The sequence below is a fragment of the Rhamphochromis longiceps genome, linkage group LG11 (genome assembly GCF_057381845.1).
Source record: "Rhamphochromis longiceps isolate RC_006_pf linkage group LG11, R_longiceps_female_GT1.1, whole genome shotgun sequence".
In the NCBI taxonomy this organism is placed as follows: domain Eukaryota; kingdom Metazoa; phylum Chordata; class Actinopteri; order Cichliformes; family Cichlidae; genus Rhamphochromis; species Rhamphochromis longiceps.
Genome location: NC_140567.1, coordinates 30,086,696 through 30,110,368, shown reverse-complemented (window position 1 = coordinate 30,110,368; position 23,673 = coordinate 30,086,696). Strand labels below are relative to the sequence as shown.

The window sequence follows — 23,673 nt, the reverse complement described above, 5'->3', positions numbered from 1 at the left end:
GCACTGTGCCTCCTGAGTGTTACATGTGAATTTACAGCCTCTGGTGTGTGACTGTGGGTGGTGATTTAGAAAGACATTTTTTAGTATGCATACTAAATCATTTGTTTTCTGAGCATAGATTACTTATTCTATACTAATCTATTCAGAAAGTCACAGGATCAAGACCAGCACGGTGAAAGATTGGAAGCCAAAGCTTAACACAGGTAGTACACCGCACATACAACATGAAATGAAAACGCTCCTGCTCAGAGACAGGACAAACTAAACCCCGAAAACACTCCCACCTAGTGTCAACTTGTGTAACTGCCAAAGATGAAAAACATTAAATTCAATTTCTGTAGGCTTTGATAGAAATTTTAATTTATCTGTGCACGTGACAGGTGAACACACCTATATTCATTAATAAGTAATATTGTACATATTATTTATTAATGAAATTTACACAACATCAGTCTTACTGATACTGTTTTTAACTTTCAGTTTCTTGTTTAGAAAATAGAAACATTAATCTACTTTATTCCTTCAGCCAAATAATGAACATTATTACTAAGTGAATAGAAATGTTTACAGCACATTCAGTGGTGCAAGACGTGTTGTGGAGATCATGGTCAGAAAAGAAGGTGGTACTGTTAACAGCCACTTCTGCTAAAAGCATCTATCTAATATTCACACTCATACTTTTGTGTTATTTCCTCTTTTTATATCACTTCCTGAACAGTTCTTAAAAAACCTCACATATGTGGAAATGACTTCTCTATGAAGCTCGTAAGAATGTAAGTTTTTATATCTTAAATATGGAAGAAATATCAAAGTTTTATGCAAAGCTAACATTTCTATCATCCTTTGATTCACTGCGATTTAGATTAAACATCATATTTGTCGAGGAAAAAGTTCCACAGGAAAAAGGTGAAGGATTTTCTTTTTCTCTCGTCTATCATGTTTATGAACATAACTTTTTGAAATAAGAGCTCTACGCTGGTATCTTAGCAGATTTTTTGAGGATGAATAATTATCCTCGTAGTGACAGTAGTTACATGCGAACGCTGGGCTTTGCAAAATTACCATTACTGTCATAGTCACATATTTTAAAGATAATAATGAGCCCTGTTACTGAGTGAAAAATATGTGCTGTATCACGCTGTTATCTTGAGCTAACGCACTAAAAATATTCTCAAACATCATTTGAGAGTTTTAACAGAATACATAAAAAAATAATTTACTTCACTTTTCACCATAACAGCTTGTCACTGGTAATGTTTAACAAATAATCATGTAAATTGTTTCATGTGCAAACTTCAGACTCCTTTAAACTTCACTTTTTTGTAAGAAGATGGCTGGAACTCTGACTTTTCTTCTCATTAGTTCTCTGCTGCAGGGTGAGTGAAAGAAAATCAGCATCATGTAAAGATTATTATTTAACATGAAACATCTACTAAACTACAAAGGGTGTCCATTTATTAGATATTTAACAGTAAAAATATTTAGCATTTGTACCTGAATTACACACTGAAGTCCTAAAAGCAGTGATAACTCTGGATAAAGGCTACAATAATTAAAACTGTACTGTTGCTGTAAATTACTGTTTGCATTTCTTTTTTACAATTCATTGTGTTGTGTTTCAGGTGCACTGTGTGAAACGTTCAACATCAATATGCCACAGAATATAAATGTTTTGAGAGGATCCTGTGTGACCATCCCCTGCTCCTTTGATGTTGAGAGCAAATTTGACAATAACTTAGATGATACATGTGAAGCATATTGGAGTAATTCAACTTCATTTAACAGTGAAAATGCAAAACTAAAGCCAACTAAAGAAATGACAGGACACTTAAAAAAGAAAGACTGCACCACAACTTTCAATAATGCAAGTCTTCTTCAAAGTACTAAATATTACTTCAGACTGGAGTGTAATAATACACTGATATACACTTTTACACAAGCTGGTGTAGATATTTCACTCATAGGTAAGTTTTTATATCCATATAAAGACAATTCATATGAATAAATGACACGAGTCAAGCTGCTTTGACTTCATTGTGAATTCACTGGATTTTACACAGCATATAAAAACCTGAAATGGATTACTGCTCATTTCTTTATTGGCTGATCTTTTTGCCAGATGATCCTCCCTCACCGACTCTGACTCCATCCACACTGGAGGTGGAGGAGGGAGCCTCAGTGAGTCTGACGTGCTCTGCTCCTGCTCCATGTTGGTCTCATCCTCCAGCTCTGACATGGAGCCCTAACCTGGGTCAGAGTCAGGAGACACTGCAGGAGAATCAGGACAAAACTAAAGTCAGGACCTCTGTTATGAATTTCACTGCTTCTCACCTCCATCATGGAAATGAAATCTCCTGCACTGCTGTCTACCAGAAACAAGATGGTAGCCCTGATGTCACTGCTGAAACAAGTTTAACTCCTGATATTTCAAGTAAGTTTATTTGTCCTCTACTGTAAATAATGTCACTGCTATTGACTGACTTTTCTTGACTTTGTTCAAATTAGACATAAAACAGCTAGTAATGTAATGATTTTAGTTATTCTGCAATCATGACTTCTCTGGGATTTGCAAAACATAATGGAAGACTTAATCTCCTAAATCAGAATAAGAATCAGAATCAGTTTATTGCCAAATGTTGAGCAGGTTTACAACATTAGGAAATTGCTGCGGTGCTTCAGTGCAAACATAGTGTCATAAATTGCGATTAAATAGACATGAAAAAAAAATAAAAGTAGGAATAAGAATTAAAAGTGCTATGTAGAAAGATATGTGCATGAGATATACATGAGATATATACATGAGAATAAGAATTAAAAGTGCTGCATAGAAAGATATATACATGAGTGCAGGTGGTGATCAGTGCCAAACATGGAATGATGCAGTGACACAGCGTAGGGTCATGTGTTTGTGGCGGGGACAGACATATGGTTATTGTTCATGTGTCCGACAGCAGAGGGGAAGAAACTGTTCTTATGGCGAGAGGTTCTGGTGCGAATGGACCGGAGCCTCCTGCCTGAGGGGAGCAGGTCAAACAGACTGTGTCCAGGGTGAGAAGGGTCAGCTGAGATCCGAGCTGCACGCCGCAGTGTCCTGGAGGTGTACAGGTCCTGCAGAGATGGGAGTCTGCAGCCAATCACCTTCTCAGCAGAGCGCACAACACGCTGCAGTCTCTGTTTGTCCCTGATGGTGGCTCCAGCGTACCACACGGTGATGGAGGAGGTGAGGATGGACTCGATGATTGCAGTGTAGAATTGCATCATCGTCCGTGTTGGCAGGTTGAATTTCTTCAGCTGCCTCAGGAAGTACATCCTCTGCTGGGCTTTCTTGATGATGGAGGTGATGGTGGGCTCCCACTTCAGGTCCTGGGTGATGGTGGTACCCAGGAAGCGGAATGAGTCCACAGAGGTGATGGGGGTGTCAGTCAGGATGATGGGGGGGAGTGGGGCTGTGTGCTTCCTGAAGTCCACAATAATCTCCACTGTCTTCTGGGCATTCAGCACCAGGTTGTTGTGGCTGCACCAGGACACCAGACGTTCAACCTCCCTCCTGTAGGCAGACTCATCCCCGTCCGAGATGAGTCCAATAATGGTGGTGTCATCTGCAAACTTGATTAGCTTGACAGACTGGTGGGTGGAGGTGCAGCAGTTGGTGTACAGGGAGAAGAGCAGAGGAGAAAGAACACAGCCCTGAGGGGAGCCGGTGCTGATGGTCCGGGAGTCCGAGACATTCTTTCCCAGCCTCACATGCTGCTTCCTGTCTGTCAGGAAGTCAGTGATCCACCGGCAGATGGGATCAGGCACATTCATCTGGGAAAGCTTGCCTCGGAGATGGTCTGGAAGGATGGTGTTGAAGGCAGAGCTGAAGTCCACAAACAGGATCCTGGCGTAGGTTCCTGGGGAGTCCAGATGCTGCAGGATGAAGTGTAGGGCCATGTTGATGGCGTCGTCTACAGACCTGTTGGCTCTATATGCAAACTGCAGGGGGTCCAGGAGGGGGGCCGTGAGGGTCTTGAGATGGGAGAGAACTAGGCGCTCAAATGACTTCATGACCACAGATGTCAGAGCCACGGGTCTGTAGTCATTTAGTCCAGTGATCCTAGGTTTCTTGGGGACAGGGATTATGGTAGAGGACTTGAAGCAGGCAGGCACATGACATGCCTGCAGTGAGGAGTTGAAAATGCCAGAAAACACTGGGGCCAGCTCGTTTGCACAGTGTCTGAGGGTGGCAGGAGACACGCCGTCTGGGCCGGGTGCTTTCCGAGCATTCAGATTCTTAAACTGCTTCCTCACATCTGCTTCATGAATATGAAGAGTTGTGGTGGGAGGAGGTGGTGTGAAATCCTCTTTTGCGTGGGGTGAGGAGGGGGGTGTTGCAGGTGAACAGTTTGAAGGTGGTGATGGCTCTATGGAGGGGGGAGAGGTGGGGGAATGAGTGTCCAAAGTGTCTCTATTGTTGGGGCCGTTGGAGGTGTGAAGGCTGCCTGATGGCTCGTCAAAACGGCAGTAAAAGTCGTTGAGGGTGTTGGCCAAGAGCAAGTCGTCAGTGGAGTGGGGGGTTTTAGGCTTGTAGTTTGTGATATTCCTAAAACCTTTCCACGCAGAGGCCGAGTCATTCTCTGAGATCTGCTGCTGCATCTTCTCAGAGTGCTGATGTTTAGCAATGTCCACTTCTTTAGTGAACCTGTACTTGGCCTCTCTGTAGCAGTCCCTGTCTCCGCTTCTGAATGCCTTTCTCTTTTCCAGCCACAGCTTTTTGAGTTTAGGGGTGAACCAGGGTTTGTCATTGTTATAACTCACCCTGGTGCGTGATGGCACAATGCTGTCCTCACAGAAGTGGATATAGGAGGTGACAGTGTCCGTAAACTCGTCCAAGCTGTTAGAAGCAGCCTTCATTGTGTCCCAGTCTGTGGTCTCCAAACACGTGCGAAGCTCCTCCACAGCCTCGTTGCTCCACAGTTTTTTAGTCCTCACGACAGGTTTGGAGAGCTTCAGTCTCTGTCTGTACGTGGGGATAAGGTGGATCATGGCGTGGTCAGAAAGTCCGAGTGAAGCGAGTGAAGCGCGGGGCACCGCGCGATAGGCCCCGCTGATCGTGCTGTAGCAGTGGTCTAATGTCCTCTCCTCTCTGGTCGGGCATTTAATGTACTGCTTATATTTTGGAAGCTCATGGCTCAGATTGGCTTTGTTAAAGTCCCCAAGAGCAATGATGAGAGAGTCCGGGTATGTCCGCTCCATGTGGAGAATCTGCTCTGCGAGTGCGCACTGAGCTGCTTGCGCATCCGCGTCTGGCGGGATGTAAACAGCGGCCAGGATGAATGAAGCAAACTCCCGCGGAGAATAAAACGGTTTGCAGTGAATAAAAAGATATTCCAGAGAGGAAGAGCAGTGCTGAGCAATCACTGTCACATCTGTGCACCAGCCACTATTGATGTAGAAGCAGACCCCTCCACCTTTGGTCTTACCGGAGAGAGCGGCCTGCCGGTCCGCGCGCAGCAGATGGAAGCCCTCCAGCTTGAGCGCGCAGTCTGGGATGTTCTCACTTAGCCACGACTCCGTAAAACATAAGACACAGGAGGAGGCAAAGTCTCTGTTCATGCTTCTCATCAGGGCCAGTTCGTCAATCTTATTCCCGAGTGAGCATACATTAGAAAGGAAGATCCCAGGAAGAGCCGTTCGCAGTCCGCGTCTCCTCAAACGCACGAGTGCGCCGGCTCGCTTTCCTCTCCTTCGGCGTCTCGCTCTCCTGGTCAGAGTCTGCAGTAAATCTGCCGCAGATGCGACAAATATTGGAAATAAATCCACAGGCGTTGTAGTCCTGTAGTTAAGGAGCTCTTCTCTGGTGTAAGAGTATCCAGAGGAGTGCCCAGACACAGAAGAAATGCACAAAAACAAAACAAAAGTAACGCACTGAAGCACCAGGGCATCCATACGCGGCGCCATCTTGGTTGGTTTTATGTTGATAAATATACAAACTTTTCCTTTTAAATTGATTTCCTTTATGTATGATTGTCTTAATGATTAAAGTGAACTGCAGGTCTTCCTTTCTGAGAATGTATGACCTAAAATATCCAGTAAAACATACAATTTCCAAGCAATATTGTTTACTTCTGTAGGAACTCTCTAATACTGGCTTAGAATAAAGCAATTCTACATGTAATGAGTCACATTTGACAATTTTTTAAAGTTTAAACTACAATTTTTATTTTTTGTCATATTAACATGTAGGTTTTTTAAAAAAAAATTATTTATTAGTTATTTCACTTTACGCATGTGTTTGTATACGTTTTTAATTTCACTCTGGTGCTCAAACTGGAAAGTATTTGCAGAGCAGTTTTACTTTTGTCACTTGGCTTTATGGTCTGTAGTGGCACGTTCCATTAACAATTCAGTCAGAGTGCAAAAGAAGCTGTGATGTCTGTCTTTCATAATATTAAAGTGAACAAATTACCTTTCAATTTCATTAATATTCTTACTTTATTGATTACATGCCCTGACTATTATCCAAATAGAATTCTATTCGTATGATTGAATGGGGACACTGTGTACTGTGTGGAGTTTGCATATTCTTCCTGTCTGATTGGGTTCTGTCAGGGCACTCTGGCTTCCTCCCACAGTTCAGAGATGTGCACAGGGTTTGGTTAACTAGTGATTGTTAGCTGCCCGGACTTGAGTATACGAGTGTCTCTATATGTTAGTTCAGTAACAGATTAGCAACTGGTCCAGGGTGTATCCTGCCTCCTGCCACATGTCAACTGGGACATGCTCCAGATCCCTAGCGACCCTGAACTGGAGAAGCAGAAAAAATGGAATCGACTGTAGTACAATATACCAATTATTGTAATGAAATTAAAAGCATTATCTTTTTCAGGTGGAACGTGGGGGATCACAATGCCACAGAATATAAATGTCGTGAGTGGATCCTGTGTGATCATCCCCTGCTTCTTTGACGTAGAGAAGAGCTATAAAAACATGTTAGATCATACATGTGAAGCATATTGGGTCAGTGGAGCTGCAAAACTGCTTGCAACTAAAGACATGACAGGAGACTTAACAAAGAAAGACTGCACCACAACTTTCAATAATGCAAGTCTTCTTCAAAGAAGTAAATACCTCTTCAGACTGGAGTGTAATAATACACTGATATACACTTTTAAACAAGCTGGTGTAGATATTTCATTCATAGGTAAGTTTTTATATCCATATAAAGACAATTCATGTGAATAAATGACACGAGTCAAGCTGCTTTGACTTTGACATTGTGAATTTACTGGATTTTACACAGCAAAAAAAACTCCTTAAATTAATTACTGCTCATTTCTTTATTGACTGATGAAAATATTTCTTCCCACCACAAGATCCTCCTTCACCGACTCTGACTCCATCCACACTGGAGGTGGAGGAGGGAGCCTCAGTGAGTCTGACGTGCTCTGCTCCAGCTCCATGTTGGTCTCATCCTCCAGCTCTGACATGGAGCCCTAACCTGGGTCAGAGTCAGGAGACACTGCAGGAGAATCAGGACAAAACTAAAGTCAGGACCTCTGTTATGAATTTCACTGCTTCTCACCTCCATCATGGAAATAAAATCTCCTGCACTGCTGTCTACCAGAAACAAGATGGTAGCCCTGATGTCACTGCTGAAGCAAGTTTAACTCCTGATATTTCATGTGAGTTTATTTTTCTCTTCTCAAATGAAATAAATAGTAATAACGTTTAAATAGTGGTAGTAATGTATTTAGTAATAAATACAGTTATCTAGATCTGTTATTTATTCTCTGTAAGAGTAAAACTACATTTAGTCAGTCACATTTGACAGTTGCTTTTCATTTTGCAGTTTTCAGTTTCAGAGTTTCACTTACTATATATATTATCATGTATTTTCCCCAAGTTATGATATTTGTTTTGTGAATACACAACCAGTAAAACAGAATTATTTAAAAAAAAAAAAAAATCAGATAACTGTTATGTGATGTGAGAATGAGGCCCCAGTTCCAGACTCAGGCCACAGATAGTAAATAAAAAATCAACCTTTGTTCAGGTGTAGCAGAAAAATCCAGATGGTAGCCAATAATGTCTTTGAATGCAAACCAGGACAAATGTGAGTGAGAAAATGAATATTCAACAGTTCAATGCAACAAAGAAATGTGGGTAGATAGAGGCAATACATACACACTCATTAAATATGGATGATGAACACAACTGGGTAAAGTGGGACTGTAGCTCAGGGGAGGTGAGGTTGGTTGGCTTTAGCTCAGGAGGGGTGGCTGGGGTGAGTGTAGCTCAGGGCTGTGCAGAGATGTTCAAAGGGGCGGTGCTCAAAGTTAAAAAGGGGCACATAGAACCACCAACCATCAGGAATCTAATATGGAACATCATCATACTATATCACTGTCATCAGGTGGGGACAGTGCAAAGCAAACTTAGCCCATGTTTTACCTGATGGGTACAATGTTGTTGTTGAGGGGTTGCTGCTGCTCCTGCTGCTGATAGTGCTGGAGGGCAGGGCTGTGTTGATCTGAGACTGTAAAAAGTCCATGAGAAATGGTTGCTGATTAAACAAGTGTCATGAAATAATAATGAAATGCAAAGATTGGTGACAGCGCTTGGAACCACAAGGCAACAAAACTGTGAGAAATAAACTAGGCTCTATTGCACTAATCTATTATTTAATTATCCACACTTAACAACTCTTGCACCTAATCTATAATAAAGTAATGATAGAAAAATGTTAAAGAACCAAAACATTGTGTTTATTATTATTATTATACTTGAATACCTTTGCAGTGGAACAGCTGGTACATGTGTTATTGATACCTGTGCTCTTTTTAATGTAACTGGTGAGAGATCCACTGCCTCACACAACTCCTTTTAACACTGGTTCCTCCTCATGTCCTTACAGGGCATGTCTGGACAATATCACATCATGAGTTATAATTTAAAAAATCTATACTCATAAAAAACCTTCTCCAGAATACTGTATATACTATGGCCACAAGTTTGCATCATGGTGTTGATCCAGAATAATTCCCTCATTATTTATTCCTAGTGCTATAATAATAAAGGGATGAAAATAAACAAATTAAGTAATAAACATGAATTTATGAGGATTCAATTTGTTTGACTGCACACTCTGTGCAGGCAGAAAGCTTATTAAATGTTTAAACTGTAAAGATACAATAATTTTGTAAAATCAGCATTTTGTCATATTTGAAATATAAATCTAATATATTTTGTTTCTTAATGTATTTTCTTTAATAACATAGGGTGTGTTTTTTAAAAATCATAATTGTAATAATCCATAATTATTTGGATATGTGTTTTAGATTCTGTTCAGTGAAATATAAGCCCTCCAGGAAGGCAGGAAAAGCCCTGTAACTTACTTTAAAACTAAATATGTTCCCTGAAACGGTGGGCAGAGCTACAGACCCTTACCCAGTTAGCTGGCAGCTAATGACCAGCACTACTTGTGCAGTTAATAAAAGGACAGGTAATGTTTGTCGCGCTGTTGCACACACAGCACGCTCATCTATTTCAATTTGTCAGTTGTCACAAGACAACTTACCAACATGTCATAATATGGTTCATCTCTGTGCTATAGACTATGTGTACGCTGTGAACGCATACTAGGTGTACGCTGTACACCTACTAACTGGTTTTTGTTGCATCAGTCTGCGTCTCCCATTTAATTTGCTTCTTCTACAGCTCTGTATATGGTAAGCCATTTCTGCCAAATATTGCGAGTTTTCTAACACGTCTGGTTAAGAAATGGCGTAAGAAATGCAGTTTAACGCCATGGGGAAGGCCCTGCATAGTTTCAAGAAAACAGCGTTTTAAACGCCTTCACAGCTGACACTGAACGCCGGAAAAAAACAGTTTTTAATCTGTCTTTGAATGCCATTTTTTGCTGAGTGGTGTTCAAAGACAGGTAGAAATGTGTTTTTTTCCTCCCGTTCAGAAACGGCGTTTAAGACGCCACTTCCTGGTGTAAAATACGGTATTCTGTCAGGTCAACGCCATTAAACAGTGTTTTTTACGGCATTTCTTAACCAGACGTGTTAGAAAACTCGCGTAGAAAACTCGTGGCTGAAATGGCTTGTCATATGGGCACCGCTCAAACAGCAAAAAATGTGCGTCCTGCCTCAAAACACATCCTACCCAATGTTTCTGCGCAGACGCGCCGCATGCATAAAACACACATAAAACAATTGCCTCAAGAAAAGGGCATTTGGGACACCCATCAGGAAAGGGGCAGGTGCTCAAGCCGCCCCTCGCACGTGCCCGGTGTAGCTCAGAAGGTAGAGCAGGTTATCTACTATTTGGAAGGTTGGCATGCAGACTGGAGCCAATTTGCACACCAAATATCCTCGGGTAACGATATTTAGATGAGCTGTTATCCGATGAACAAAACACTTTCGATGTTATTTTAGTTAGAAAACACTTAAACATAAATTAGGTGAATGGATGAGGCATGTTGTATGAAGCGGTTTAAGTTGAGTAGAATAGTGGTATGTAAGAACCAGGGCATTTATCATTTCCATGGGGACCAAACTCTAAATAAGACACAGAGAAAAAGAAGTATCAAAAAAGTCCACCATCTGGCTGGAGCCTTTCTATGTGGTGTTTCTCTTCCCACCCACAGAAGGACGGGTAGGTTTACTGGAGATTCTAAAATTGCCCACAGGACAGAATCACTGTCTGTGTCAGTGTACACTGCCTCTCACCCAGTGGCATTTGGGCTAGGCTCCAACCCCCCTGGAAGATGATGAATGGGTAGTTTTTGACACTCAGTAAAAAGAAGTATAAAGTTGGTGAAGTGACTGTAAGTTGCATTGTTCAGTCAGTCAATATAAAGACAAAGAAAAATCATTTTTATTGGATACATCAGTATTTAGAAAGAAAGGGCCAAAGCAACTTCTTACTATCACTCTACAAATTTTCTTGATTAAAGAAAAAATCAGTAAATGTGTGCGGTTTGCTCCCTTCTCTCCTGTTTGGTGTTAGATGTGTATGAGTTATTAATTTAATGGGAAAAAATATATATTAAAGGCATTGTACCCAATTTATAAACACTACTTCTGCAAAGAAAACTGTCTTAACATTTTAGTTTGTATGTTTTATTCCTTAATTTTCAGATTCACCTAAAAACATTACAGTTTCAGTCAGTCCTTCTGGTCCAGTACCAGAGAACAGCAATGTGAGTCTGACCTGCAGCAGTAATGCCAACCCAGCAGTGAGGAACTACACCTGGTACAGAGCTGATGGAGACCAGGAGACATTTATCGGAACAGGAACCAGTTTAAACATTCAAGTCTCCAGAGACAGACGGTCATTTTTCTGCAAGGCTGAAAATGAGATTGGAGTTGGACGTTCCAGCAGCATTCAAATAGATGTTCAGTGTAAATATCATATTTCACATCTGCTTTACATATCATCAGTATAACCCAGCATCAAGGATTCAGACCATTAGAACTGGAATTTACATGCTGAGCTTTTGGAATAGTCTAGAAATAAAAAACCAATGCATTTTTGCAGAAAAAAGTAAAAGCATACACACAGCATTTCCAAAAGTCTTTGCCCCTCTGCCCACCCACATATAACTAGAATGACATTTGATTCTCAATTTAAAAAAGGTTACCGTATTTTTTTGGACTATAAGATGCACCGGTATATACGGTGCACTGTCAACAAACGTGTCTGTTTTCATGAATAAGGCACACTGAATTATAAGGCGCATTAAGCAAAACAACACGGTCAGATAAGTCAAACTTTACTCAACTCATTCTTCCTGCTTCCTCCACTTCTGTACCATTGATTCATTAATGTTGAATTCTCTTGCAGCTGCTCTATTCCCATGTTGTTGCAGTATATTAATGAGTAACCTCGTATTGTGGATGGATTCTCTCAGTTGTTCTCCTGACTAAAGTTTGGTCTGTTTACAGTATCCTGTCATGCGATTGCATTTCTCCCTAACCTTTGGGAACCCTCACATTAACTTTTATCGAGTGGAACAAAGTTAGCATTCATCCCCCAGCTTCACTGCATTTATGTTATGCTAACATAGCTGTGTTGCTAGCAATCACATAGCACATCATTATATAGTCCAACTTCAGTAACACTACAAAAGTCACTGCGGTTGAGTTTTCTGTCTTCGTTTATGTTGGAAGTGATGGCAGAGCTGTACGTTTTAATTTTTTCAGAAATCTTTCAGTCAGAACATGGTAATATCATCTTTAGGTGGAAACTAGCAAGCTAACTTCTTGCTAACTTCTAACTGCGTTAAATTTAATAAATTCTGTTTTCATGGATGCCTGGATGTTAAACTTAATTGTTACACCTGGTAAAACAGAAACACTGATAATTTTATTAAAGACAAAAGAATTTAGACCGTTTATAACTCTCAATGATGTTGCAGTGTTCTTCAACTTTGGGATCTGAAGCGGACAGAGTTCTGGACCCAGATTACTCCACTAGGCTCCTAACTACAGTAGCTGTGATGCTCTAACAGTCCATCAAGCGGTGCAGCTTGGTAGCTTAACAAAGTCGTACAAAAACATTTTTTGACAGATTTTTGAGCGCCGTGTACCACATAAAATCTGTTTGAGGTCAGTAAGCACAACCAGAATTCATACATAAGGCGCATTGTCAATTTCTGAGAAAAATAAAGGATTTTAAGTGTGCCTTATATGCGGAAAATATGGAGTATGATATGATGTAGGCCGACTATTTGTAGCTATAATAGTTTCAACTCTTCTGAGAAGACTTTCCACCAGGTTTAGAAGTGTGTTTATAACTATCACAGCCGTAACAGGGCAAGAGCAGCACACCCTGGACAGATCGCCCGTCTGTCACAGTGCCAAAACAGAGAAACAGACAACCATTCAGACTAACATTCACACCTATGAGCAATTTAGAATGGCCAATCAATCTAACCACTCTAACTGTATGTCTTTGGACTGTGAGAGGAAGCCAGAGTACTTGGAGAAAACCCTCGCAGACACAGGGAAAACATGCAAAGTTACTGTTAAAATACACACATACGACTTAATGATAGGTAGTGTAATACCCAACATACAGTGCACCACTAATCTGTATGTTTGATTCCTTATTTTTTAGATTCACCTGAAAACATCACAGTTTCAGTCAGTCCTTCTGGTCCATAGGGTTGCCAACTCCCTGAAAAATAAATAAGGGACACCTCGTGGCCAGGGCCGGGCGACCCAGTTGTCTTCACCCTTCCCAGTGTGGTGAATTTTCTAGCTCTTTTTTTGTGTGTGAAATTATTTTTTTAACCATTTGACTTGAAGTTGATTTAAGTAGATGCATATTCTATTCTTTGTGATATGAACACATGTGAAACAAATGATCATTTAGCCATTTATTTTTAGCTCAAAATGACAACATTAACACAGTAAAACAGGTCTCTTTCTTAAACAGAAGCCTGTCATGCTTAACTTTTGAAAATATAAGTAAATCTTTCTTTAAAAGAACTCTGTCCTGCTTAACTTAAAATAATAGAAAACAATAGAAAGAAAAACATTCTTGTAACAGTGCACATTTAGTGCATTTAGTACAATTGGCTTCAGTTGAGGTATTATTTCAGCTTTTCTAATGCTAATCAGCTGCTCCTGTTTGTAAACCCGCTTGTTCCCATGATTACGCATCATAACTCATCATCATTATTCATCTATGTATTACTTTTATGTATTAGTCATTGTGGGGATGAACAAAAAGTATTTTACCAGCATAATATAATCTGCAGTATGATCATTGCTTTAACAATGTAACAGATAGCTTTAAGATGGCCTTAAGATGTTTATGCATACAAGTTATTATATTAATTTTGTATTCCAGGTGCAGTTATAACTATTTTATACATATTGCATATCTGTGCTTATTTGAGTTGATGTTCAGGTTCATTAATGGTCTAAAGCTTCACCTAGTGAGAGTGTCTAGATGATCCATGCTGAGGGAAAACTAGAACATAGAAGGAATTGCAATACATGCTTACAAAACACTTATATCAGTTTATTTTAATATCTTTTATATGTTCATATTCTTGTATTAAGCTTTTAGTAGGGGTTCTTGATTAAAACATTTATTTAGCAGATGACATATACATAGTCTCAGTGAGCCTCTGGTCTGGTAAAAGGTCAGAAGTGCGAGAGGTGACATCGAGGCTGAGTGAGGTCGTGACACACACACTTTTAGTTAGATTTATTTAGAGGAGAGGTTAGTCATGTCTGGCTGTAACTGCAAAATTGTCTCGGTAAAAGAGGAACCGTTTCTTGGTGTCTCGGCAAGAAAGAGGAATAGGACAAGAACTGAAAGGTACACAGGAAGTGCCAGCCATGAAAATAGAAGATGATGTTCTGTGTAAAAGGTCATTGTGGTGTTGATTTGACGTATGTATAAAATGTATCTGTGACGCATGAAGGGGTGTCAGTAAACAAACCCTGATGTTATAAAATAATTGTTTGTGCTTTAGTAAGTCGAAGATCAATTGCTGTTTCCAGTGATCTTCCCACGTGTGAATTAAAATCTTCGTTTGACTTCACCCGGCCGGACCAGTGTGGTTATTTTTCGATCACCTCTTGTACCCTTCCTCAATTTTTGAACCTTAACATCATCAATTTGTTGTAATCATCTATCCTTGCAGTTGTTTATTACACAAAATAAATTATATTATCACACTTCTGGCCACATAGCGCTGATATTCACTGCACATGCCCATATTAACGTTTTCCAGCCAGGTGTTTTCCTTTTCCCATTCTTCCCTTTCTCTGAGGGGAACAAACATTGCTGCTCTAATGCTGGGCTCACACTGTGCGATTTTTGGCCCATTTTGAGCCGATTTTTGAGTGATCGGACCGATTTTGGCCTTCATCGTGCGTCGTGTAGTATACGTGGGGTAAAGAGAAGTGATTAACACCTCACGACCAGCTCCCGATCATCAATCGCTCGTGAGGGTGTCACCACAGGCGCTCACACTGCTCACGCGCAAACGTAAACGTTGGTGAAAAAGACGGAGCAGCACGGCTGTGCAGCGTGTGATCTGGACACAAGCGATGGAGGCACAACTTGTAGAACTTTGGAAAGCTCATCCGAGCCTTTTCGATGTGGCATCACAAAATTATCACGACCACAACAACCGTGAAAATAGTTGGATCTACATCGCTGCTCAATCACAGGTGCCTGATCAATGTTTTTCATTAGCAATTTAGCAAAGTTGATGGTGGTGGTGTGTCTGTGTGAGTGAAAGACAGAGAGAGAGAGCGACAGATTTTCTGTTATAACCTTCATGTTATGGAGGCACAGTGTGAGCTCTCAGGTCGCATCAGAGCATCGGGCGGTATAGTGTGAGAGTACATCGTGACATACGAACTTCTAACCCCTGCGAGTCAATCGTGCAGTTTGAGCAGGAGCTGAATAACGTGACTGAAAAAAATCGCACAGTGTCTGCCCAGCTTTAGGTGTACTGTCATCCGAGACTTGCACCGCAGAGTCGGGGTTTGTTCCCCTGTTGGCCATGCTTCTTGTTGTGGTCATCTGTTGTCTTCCGGTATTTTCTCCGCAAGCGACCTTTCCTCGACCAATGAGATGAGCGGTAATCTGAATTGTCATACTCGAATTGTCATAAGTGTGCTGTCAGCTCATTGGTCACAAAGCAGGAGAGGGGCTGGGAATTATGTTTTCAAACAAAGTGTTAATTCCATAAACATTTATAGACTACTTTTGATTCTCACTGTATTACGGGACAAAGTGCGTCCCTTATTAGCTCAATACGGGACGTGTGCTTTTGTTTCGAAATACGGGACGATTCCGTATTTTAAGGGACGGTTGGCAACCCTACTGGTCCAGTACCAGAGAACAGCAATGTGAGTCTGACCTGCAGCAGTAATGCCAACACAGCAGTAAGGAACTACAACTGGTACAGAGCTGATGGAGACCAGGAGACGTTTATTGGAACAGGAACTAGTTTAAACATTCAAGTCTCCAGAGACAGACGGTCATTTTTCTGTAATGCTGAAAATGAGATTGGAGTTGGACGTTCCAGCAGCATTCAAATAGATGTTCAGTGTAAATATCATATTTCACATCTGCTTTACATATCATCAGTATAACCCAGCATCAAAGAGTCAGATCATTAGAACAGAGTTTTATATACCATGTTTTTCCAATACACAGCAAATAGAAACAGTGTATTTTTTTTAATTAAAAAGTTACAGCATTCTTAAACTGTTGTTTTAATACATAAATCAGACTTCGTGAAATACACGTTAATATCCATTACATACAAGTGATTGTGTTATTGCTTTTTTTTGGATTCAACTAAAATACCACAGCTTTTGTCTGATCAAAATGATCTTAAATAGTTCTTTAGTGTATGCGCAACATTTCATTGTTTTACACTTTATTTTCAGAAGAGTTAGGCAGTGGGCTAAAATAAGGTGCAAGCATTCTTAAGATGTTATCTTTTTAAATAAATTTATAAGGCTTTATGACAGGTAGTGTAATACCCAATGTACAATACACAACTAATTTTCATTTTTTAATACTCATTCTTTAGATTCACCTGAAAACATCACAGTTTCAGTCAGTCCTTCTGGTCCAGTACCAGAGAACAGCAATGTGAGTCTGACCTGCAGCAGTAATGCCAACACAGCAGTAAGGAACTACAACTGGTACAGAGCTGATGGAGACCAGGAGACGTTTATTGGAACAGGAACTAGTTTAAACATTAAAGTCTCCAGAGACAGACGGTCATTTTTCTGTAATGCTGAAAATGAGATTGGAGTTGGACGTTCCAGCAGCATTCAAATAGATGTTCAGTGTAAATATCACATTTCACATCTGCTTTACATATCATCAGTATAACCCAGCATCAAAGAGTCAGATCATTAGAACAGAGTTTTATACACCATGTTTTTCCAATACTCAACAAATAGAAACAGTGTATTTTTTTAAATTAAAAAGTACAGCATTCTTAAACTGTTGTTTTAATACATAAATCAGACTTCGTGAAATACACGTTAATATCCATTACATACAAGTGATTGTGTTATTGCTTTTTTTTGGATTCAACTAAAATACCACAGCTTTTGTCTGATCAAAATGATCTTAAATAGTTCTTTAGTGTATGTGCAACATTTCATTGTTTTACACTTTATTTTCAGAAGAGTTAGGCAGTGGGCTAAAATAAGGTGCAAGCATTCTTAAGATGTCATCTTTTTAAATAAATTTATAAGGCTTTATGACAGGTAGTGTAATACCCAATGTACAATACACAACTAATTTTCATTTTTTAATACTCGTTCTTTAGATTCACCTAAAAACATCACAGTTTCAGTCAGTCCTTCTGGTCCAGTACCAGACAACAGCAATGTGAGTCTAACATGCAGCAGTAATGCCAACCCAGCAGTGAGGAACTACATGTGGTACAGAGCTGATGGAGACCAGGAGACTTTAATTGGAACAGGAACTAGTTTAAACATTCAAGTCTTCAGAAACAGACGGACATTTTTCTGCAAGGCTGAAAATAAGCTCGGAGTTGAACGTTCTAATGTGACTCAGCTTGAGATTCATTGTATGTATCTCAAAATTAAATTATACTACTGTATTTTTGTTAGAAATTGTAACAACACATTAGTGTTTTCCATTTTTCTGACATTTTTGGTTATCTCCAGATCAGTTTGAGACATGACCATCTTTACACACAGCATTTTACCGGTCACTTTGTCAGTTCATTTTTTTTTGGTAATTTTTGCAAAAATTTTTCAATCATCAAGGTTGTTTTTTACTGACTCCTCTCACTTTCTTTCAATGACAGTTCTTCCACAGATCCTGTTTTCATCAGATTGTGTTAAAACTGCAAGTCAAGTTAACTGTTCCTGTGACACTGACGGAAACCCTTCCCCTGCTGTACAGTGGTATTTGAATGGAGAACCTGTCAATCAGTCTGGTGGATTTGAAATATTCAGTGAGACTCTAAACATCACAGTTCACAGGAGCTCCTTCATTCTGAGTCAACCACATGTGAAGCATTTTTCCACCCTGCTCTGCCGTAGCTTCAACTCTCTGGGATCTGCCAGTCAACAATTTTGTATGAGCAAGTTTAAAAGCTCTGCAGAACCTCAAGGTTTGTATTTGGTGCAACTGTAAATACTCTTGTTTAACCCACATACATGATGCAGTGGAGATCAAGGAGATTTTTTGCCTTAGCCAATGATATCCTGTGCTCTACAAAGCCAGTTAAGAGATATTGTCAGGATTTTCCCCCCTAAATGTTAGTATTCATTTACAATAAATTTACTGTCAATAACTTTAGGAATTCCACTAATCCACACAAGCAGTTAGGGATGGGTTAATCCAGCTACAGTCGACTCACTAACAGTTTCATACAATATGGAATGTTTTGCAGTACATTTATCTCATTGGTATTGTGCTAACACACTCCTGAATGTTCAGGACCAGCAAACTGCCAAAACATCTGCTTCTACAAACATGGTCACAATTACTGATGGTCATTAAATGAAGTGTGAATGTTTAATAATCAAGGCCTTGATTATCAGCATTAAAAAGAAAAATGGATTAGCATTCTTAAACTGTTGTTTCAATACAAAAATCAGACTTAATGAAATACATGTCAATATCCAATTTAAACAACCAAGTGATTGTGGTATTGCAGTTTTTTTTACATTCAAGTAAAAAACCACACTTTTGTCTGATCTAAATTATTTTAAATAGCTCTTTAGTTTATGCATAACATTTCACATGCATAACCCTTTTTTATGCAGAAGAAGCAGTAGGCTACAGTAAGGTCCAAGCATTCTTAAGATGTCATCTTTTTATTTTTATTTTTTATTTTTTCCTTTCTTTATTCAAATCAGGCAACAAAGTATATATCTCATTTACATTGACATAGTTTTTTTTTTCTTTTTTACCCCTTTTCCCTTCCCCTCCCCTCTTTTTCCCCTTCCCTTCCTTCCTCTCCCCATCCTTTTTACATAAAATATAATTACCATTATATAAACAATCAAATCTATGTCTATACATACACATTTATTATCCAAAATAAGTATATTCAAAGGAGAGAGAGAGAGGGAAAAAAACAAACAAACAAACAAACAAACAAAAACAAACAAACAAACCAAAACAAACGAACCCCCCCCCCAAAAAAACAAAACAAAAACAAAAAACAAAAAACAAAAACAAAAAACAAAGAAAACAAAAAACAAACAAACAAACAAAACAAACAAACAAAAAAAAAACAGCACCTGCGTAGACCCATATATATAATCTTGGGGCAGATACGGGAGGAGGCCATACCTCACAGTTTTACTTATTAAAGTAATCTATAAAGGGTTGCCAAATTAGGTAAAACTGTTTAACATTATCTCTTAATGAAAATTTAATTTTCTCCAACTGTAAATGATACATTGTGTCTCTTAATAAAGCAGAATGAGTTGGAGGGGGCTTTATTTTTCCAATTTAGAAGTATAAGGCGTCTTGCAAGCAATGTTATAAAACTCAGGGCATGAATTTGTTTATTATTTAAGTCATGTCATCTTTTTAAATAGATTTATAAGGCTTTATGTCAGAAAGTGCAATACCCAATGTACAGTACACCACTAATTTTAATTTTTTAAAACTCATTTTTCCAATCCACCTGAAAACATCACAGTTTCAGTCAGTCCTTCTGGTCCAGTACCAGACAACAACAATGTGAGTCTAACATGCAGCAGTAATGCCAACCCAGCAGTGAGGAACTACATCTCGTACAGAGCTGATGGAGAGCAAGAGACTTTATTTGGTACAGGAACTAGTTTAAACACTGTAGCCTCTAAATTCAGTCAGGTATCTTTTTGCCAGGCTGAAAACAAGATTGGATTTGCACATTCTAATCCAGGGGTAGGCAACTCCAGGCCTCGAGTGCCGGTGTCCTGCAGGTTTTAGATCGCACCCTGGGTTAACACACCTGAATCCAATGATTAGTTCATTACCAGGCCTCTGGAGAACTTCAAGAAATGCTGAGGAGTCATTTAGCCCTTTAAATCAGCTGTGATGGATCATGGACACATCTAAAACCTCCAGGACACTGGCACTCGAGGCCTGGAGTTGCCTACCCCTGTTCTAATCTGACTCAAGTCCAGTCTATGTATCACATTTTTAGGCATTTCTATTCATCCAGAATTTTAGCAACACATAATCCACCTCTCATATAATAATTCACCTCTAATAATTCATAATTCACCTCTCTTATACTCTACAACTACTACACTGAATGCCACTGTCCCTTGCTAGTAGCCTATTTCATTTTTCTGACATTTCTGGGTATCTGGTGTAAGTATCACAGCTCACCAAAGACTATAGCACAGATGGTTTTAATGTCTCAACCACAGTAATAAAATACATTCCTATTTATAACAGCACAAATCAGAAAAGCAAGACAATATGGTTTACATCATTGCAATGGGATTATCCCAAATAACTATAAAAAGGCTGGATATACTTCAATAAATACAATGATGCGTAGTACAAAATGTAAATTGTTCACTTTGGTTTATGACCACCTTCACTAACATGTTACCAATTGTTGTGTTGTTACATCGTTTGTGTAGGTGTACTAAACTGTATTCAGTGGGGCTTTGACTGATCCTCTCACAGTGGTAACTCAGTGGGCTACCTGTCAATCAGTCTCATAAATTTGAAAAATGTATCCTTCCATTTTCTTCTGCTTATCAAATTCTGCAGTCTGTCACTGGGCAAACACACAGAGAAAAATTGATTCACACTCACATCTATGGTCAGTATTGAATCAACAGTTAACCTCAGAAATTAAAGAAAAAGGAATCAAGACGGGCTTACCACTCTACAATTTGTAGAGTATTAAATCTCTTAAATCAGCCAGACTATACTGTTTAAGACTTTGTTTAAGACACTAGAATATGCTGTTCATTTGGTCCAGTACCAACAAACACCAATGTGACTCTGACATGCTGTAGTACTAACACATATAATAGATATACTTTATAAATTAAAGCATTAAAGTTGATGCTACCAGTGTGCAAGATTCTGTCAAGGGCTATGATAGTCAACAGGGTCTCAAGTGTACCCATCAATACTATTAATTATGGTAAAAACAAACAAGCAAACAAGCTGACAATGATCAGATTTGTTCTGTTGGAGCTGATCCATGTCATGATGCCAGAATAATTACTTGTAACTTAAGTATTAGTTGATTAGGAATATAATGTCCATGGCTTTATTTCTCATGGCAGGGTCTGAAATGCACTGTGGACTTTACAGTGGAGTCGTTCCTTGGGTCCTCACTGGCGTGTTTTTCAGTGTCAGTGTCATCTGTTTGGCATGCCTTTGGTATGTTAGTATGTTCACAATGGAAAGCCTACTGATGTTTTTATAGCATGCTTTCAAATAATTCATTTGTTTCTTTTTTTGCAGCAAAGTACGAAAGAATGTGAAGCCAAAAGAAGAGGACAGAACTTATATGTCACTGAGCGGTAGAACCGTCAGCTCTTCAGAGTATGATGTCATTAACACAGCTCCAAAGAGTCAGTGATGCTGACCTTGAAAATGATCCAATAGATAAGATTTTTTTCTTAAGATTGTAAGATTTTGCTGTATTTTTTGTTTGGCAGTTAAATGATACTAATGTGAAAAAAAATCAGTTATCTGTTATACTAGTCTTTATTGAAATGCATTGAATAACCACTGTGTAGCTAACCAACCTAGCCTAATAGCATGCTTTACATGATGGAATCTCTTTAAAGGGGTGTGGTGAAAGCTGAGTGTGAATTAGCATTCAAGGAGTTGATAGTGGAGAGATGCCAAGCACTCTTACTTCACAGTTCTATTATAGCTTTGACGCTCTGACAACTTTTGGCTGATTTAAACAACTCAGTAGTCGACTACTATGTACTGAGACAAAATAGCCTCCAGCCATCTGCTCAGTACAGTCTACTGAACAAAAGGGAGGGCAAATTTAGGAGTGTGGAGCAGAGGTTCTGCACAGAGAGCCTTTTTCACTCAATTAAATGCCACCTAGCACTGCTCTGTCCACTGCACCACATCTGATGCAACTTCTCAGGTGAGGTTGGTCAAGGAGCTGGTCAGAAGTAAGAGTTCAGGAAACAGAGATATCACTGATCAACAAATCTGCGCTTTTTCTGTTTTTAAGAGGGAGATCTTGCATAGCTATTGTGATATTATTCTGTTATCATATGTTACCTTATATATGTAATCAAAGTAGTTGAAGTATGATACTGCTGTAGATCATATTATACCCTTTAATATAGAGTGTGTGACCTGTATGTAGTTTAGTTCTCGTTATACTTTTGAGTTAAAAGAACATATTCACTTATTAGTTTATTAGATAAGTGTGCATCACTCTGTATCCTTGATCTGCTGTGAATGTATTACATGCTTAATTGTTGAATCATGAAAAGAAGGTTGTAAGCAGGAGACTCTGTGTCTAAGACAGGGGAGATAGACAGACCACATTCCATACCCCCACCTTTCAGAAGAGCAGAAAGACAGGGAGCCAAGGTCATAACTTAGGCGCCGTAAAAGAGAAAGAATGTGAATATTTAGGCTTTTACGACTAGGTGGGGGCCACTAGAGACTATAAAAAGCTAAGCAACCCGTCACCATTTTGAGACTTGCTGTGACCCTCTGCAGGCAGGTCTCCCCATCATGATGGTTCTAAATGCTCTTTGTGTTGAATTGTATGGAAATAAATGATTGCTGATTGAGCATTTATACACCGAGTATTGTCCTTCCTTCAGCCCAAAGATTCAAAGAATTGGGAGATTTCAACACTATGATGCATTGTTCCATTGGCAGATGTGCAACCTTTGTAATCTCATGTACTATATGAGAGTGCCCTGTAAATTTACAGTTATCAAATGTAATTGTTTCTATCTATTCTCCACAGCCAAGAAGATGTAATGCATTTTTGGAATAAACTATCTAATCGTCTGAAGGCCTTGTAGTGACAGATGAGCACAACAAATGATTTGAACTGCTCAATAGTTTGTGTTTTATTGTTGTATTTCTTATTTCACAACATGTTAAATGTTTTCCATGGGTGCCAGGTCTGAGTTTCAGTTTCAATATTCAATATTATTTGTCAATATTATTTGTATTATTGTGTTTGTGTCAGGTCTGAACTGCAGGCAGCAATAATAATAAAGGCAGAATGTAATAAAAATGTATATATCATTCAACAAGTTACTATATTTAATAATGCAACCCCATAGTGTGAGTTTTCATATGAACTACATCATAACATGCATGTTAAACAAAGTCCATGATTACTCAGAACACAGGATCATTGTACACACACCTGAGTCTGCCTTAAAGAAGCTCAGGCAGCAGCAAAATAACAACATTTCCAATACAGTTTACTTTTCGTACATCAGAGTTTCTTGCTCTAATTTTTGTTTGTCTTAAATTCCTTTTAGTGCGTAAGGTTTCCATCCTTACTGTCAAGGTCCTGAGTCTGGTGATTCAGTGTTTATGTTTTTGATTATTAATATTCTTTATTTCAGTTAGTTTGTGGTTATACTTTAATGATTTTTAGATCTTATGTTTTGCACCGTGCCTCCTGAGTGTTACATGTGAATTTACAGCCTCTGGTGTGTGACTGTGGGTGGTGAT

General features: G+C 39.2%; 1 protein-coding gene across 3 annotated transcripts; it reads left to right on the top strand.

The window, feature by feature from the left end:
- Positions 1-712: 712 nt before the first annotated feature.
- On the top strand, positions 713-23,205 carry LOC146659496 (B-cell receptor CD22-like). 3 transcript variants are annotated; one of them, XM_085423571.1, is made up of 10 exons: positions 713-773; positions 1,300-1,376; positions 1,623-1,964; positions 2,120-2,431; positions 6,869-7,183; positions 7,356-7,664; positions 11,130-11,393; positions 17,825-18,133; positions 21,276-21,372; positions 21,457-23,205. In XM_085423571.1, exons 2-10 carry the CDS (start codon positions 1,331-1,333, stop codon positions 21,572-21,574), a joined length of 2,112 nt encoding a protein of 703 aa, XP_085279697.1. In that variant the 5' UTR covers positions 713-773; positions 1,300-1,330; the 3' UTR covers positions 21,575-23,205. The 3 variants fall into 3 exon arrangements, with proteins under 3 accessions (XP_085279697.1, XP_085279698.1, XP_085279699.1); XM_085423572.1 differs by lacking the exon at positions 11,130-11,393; XM_085423573.1 differs by lacking the exons at positions 17,825-18,133; positions 21,276-21,372; positions 21,457-23,205 and adding an exon at positions 13,111-13,842.
- The last annotated feature ends 468 nt before the right edge of the window (positions 23,206-23,673 follow it).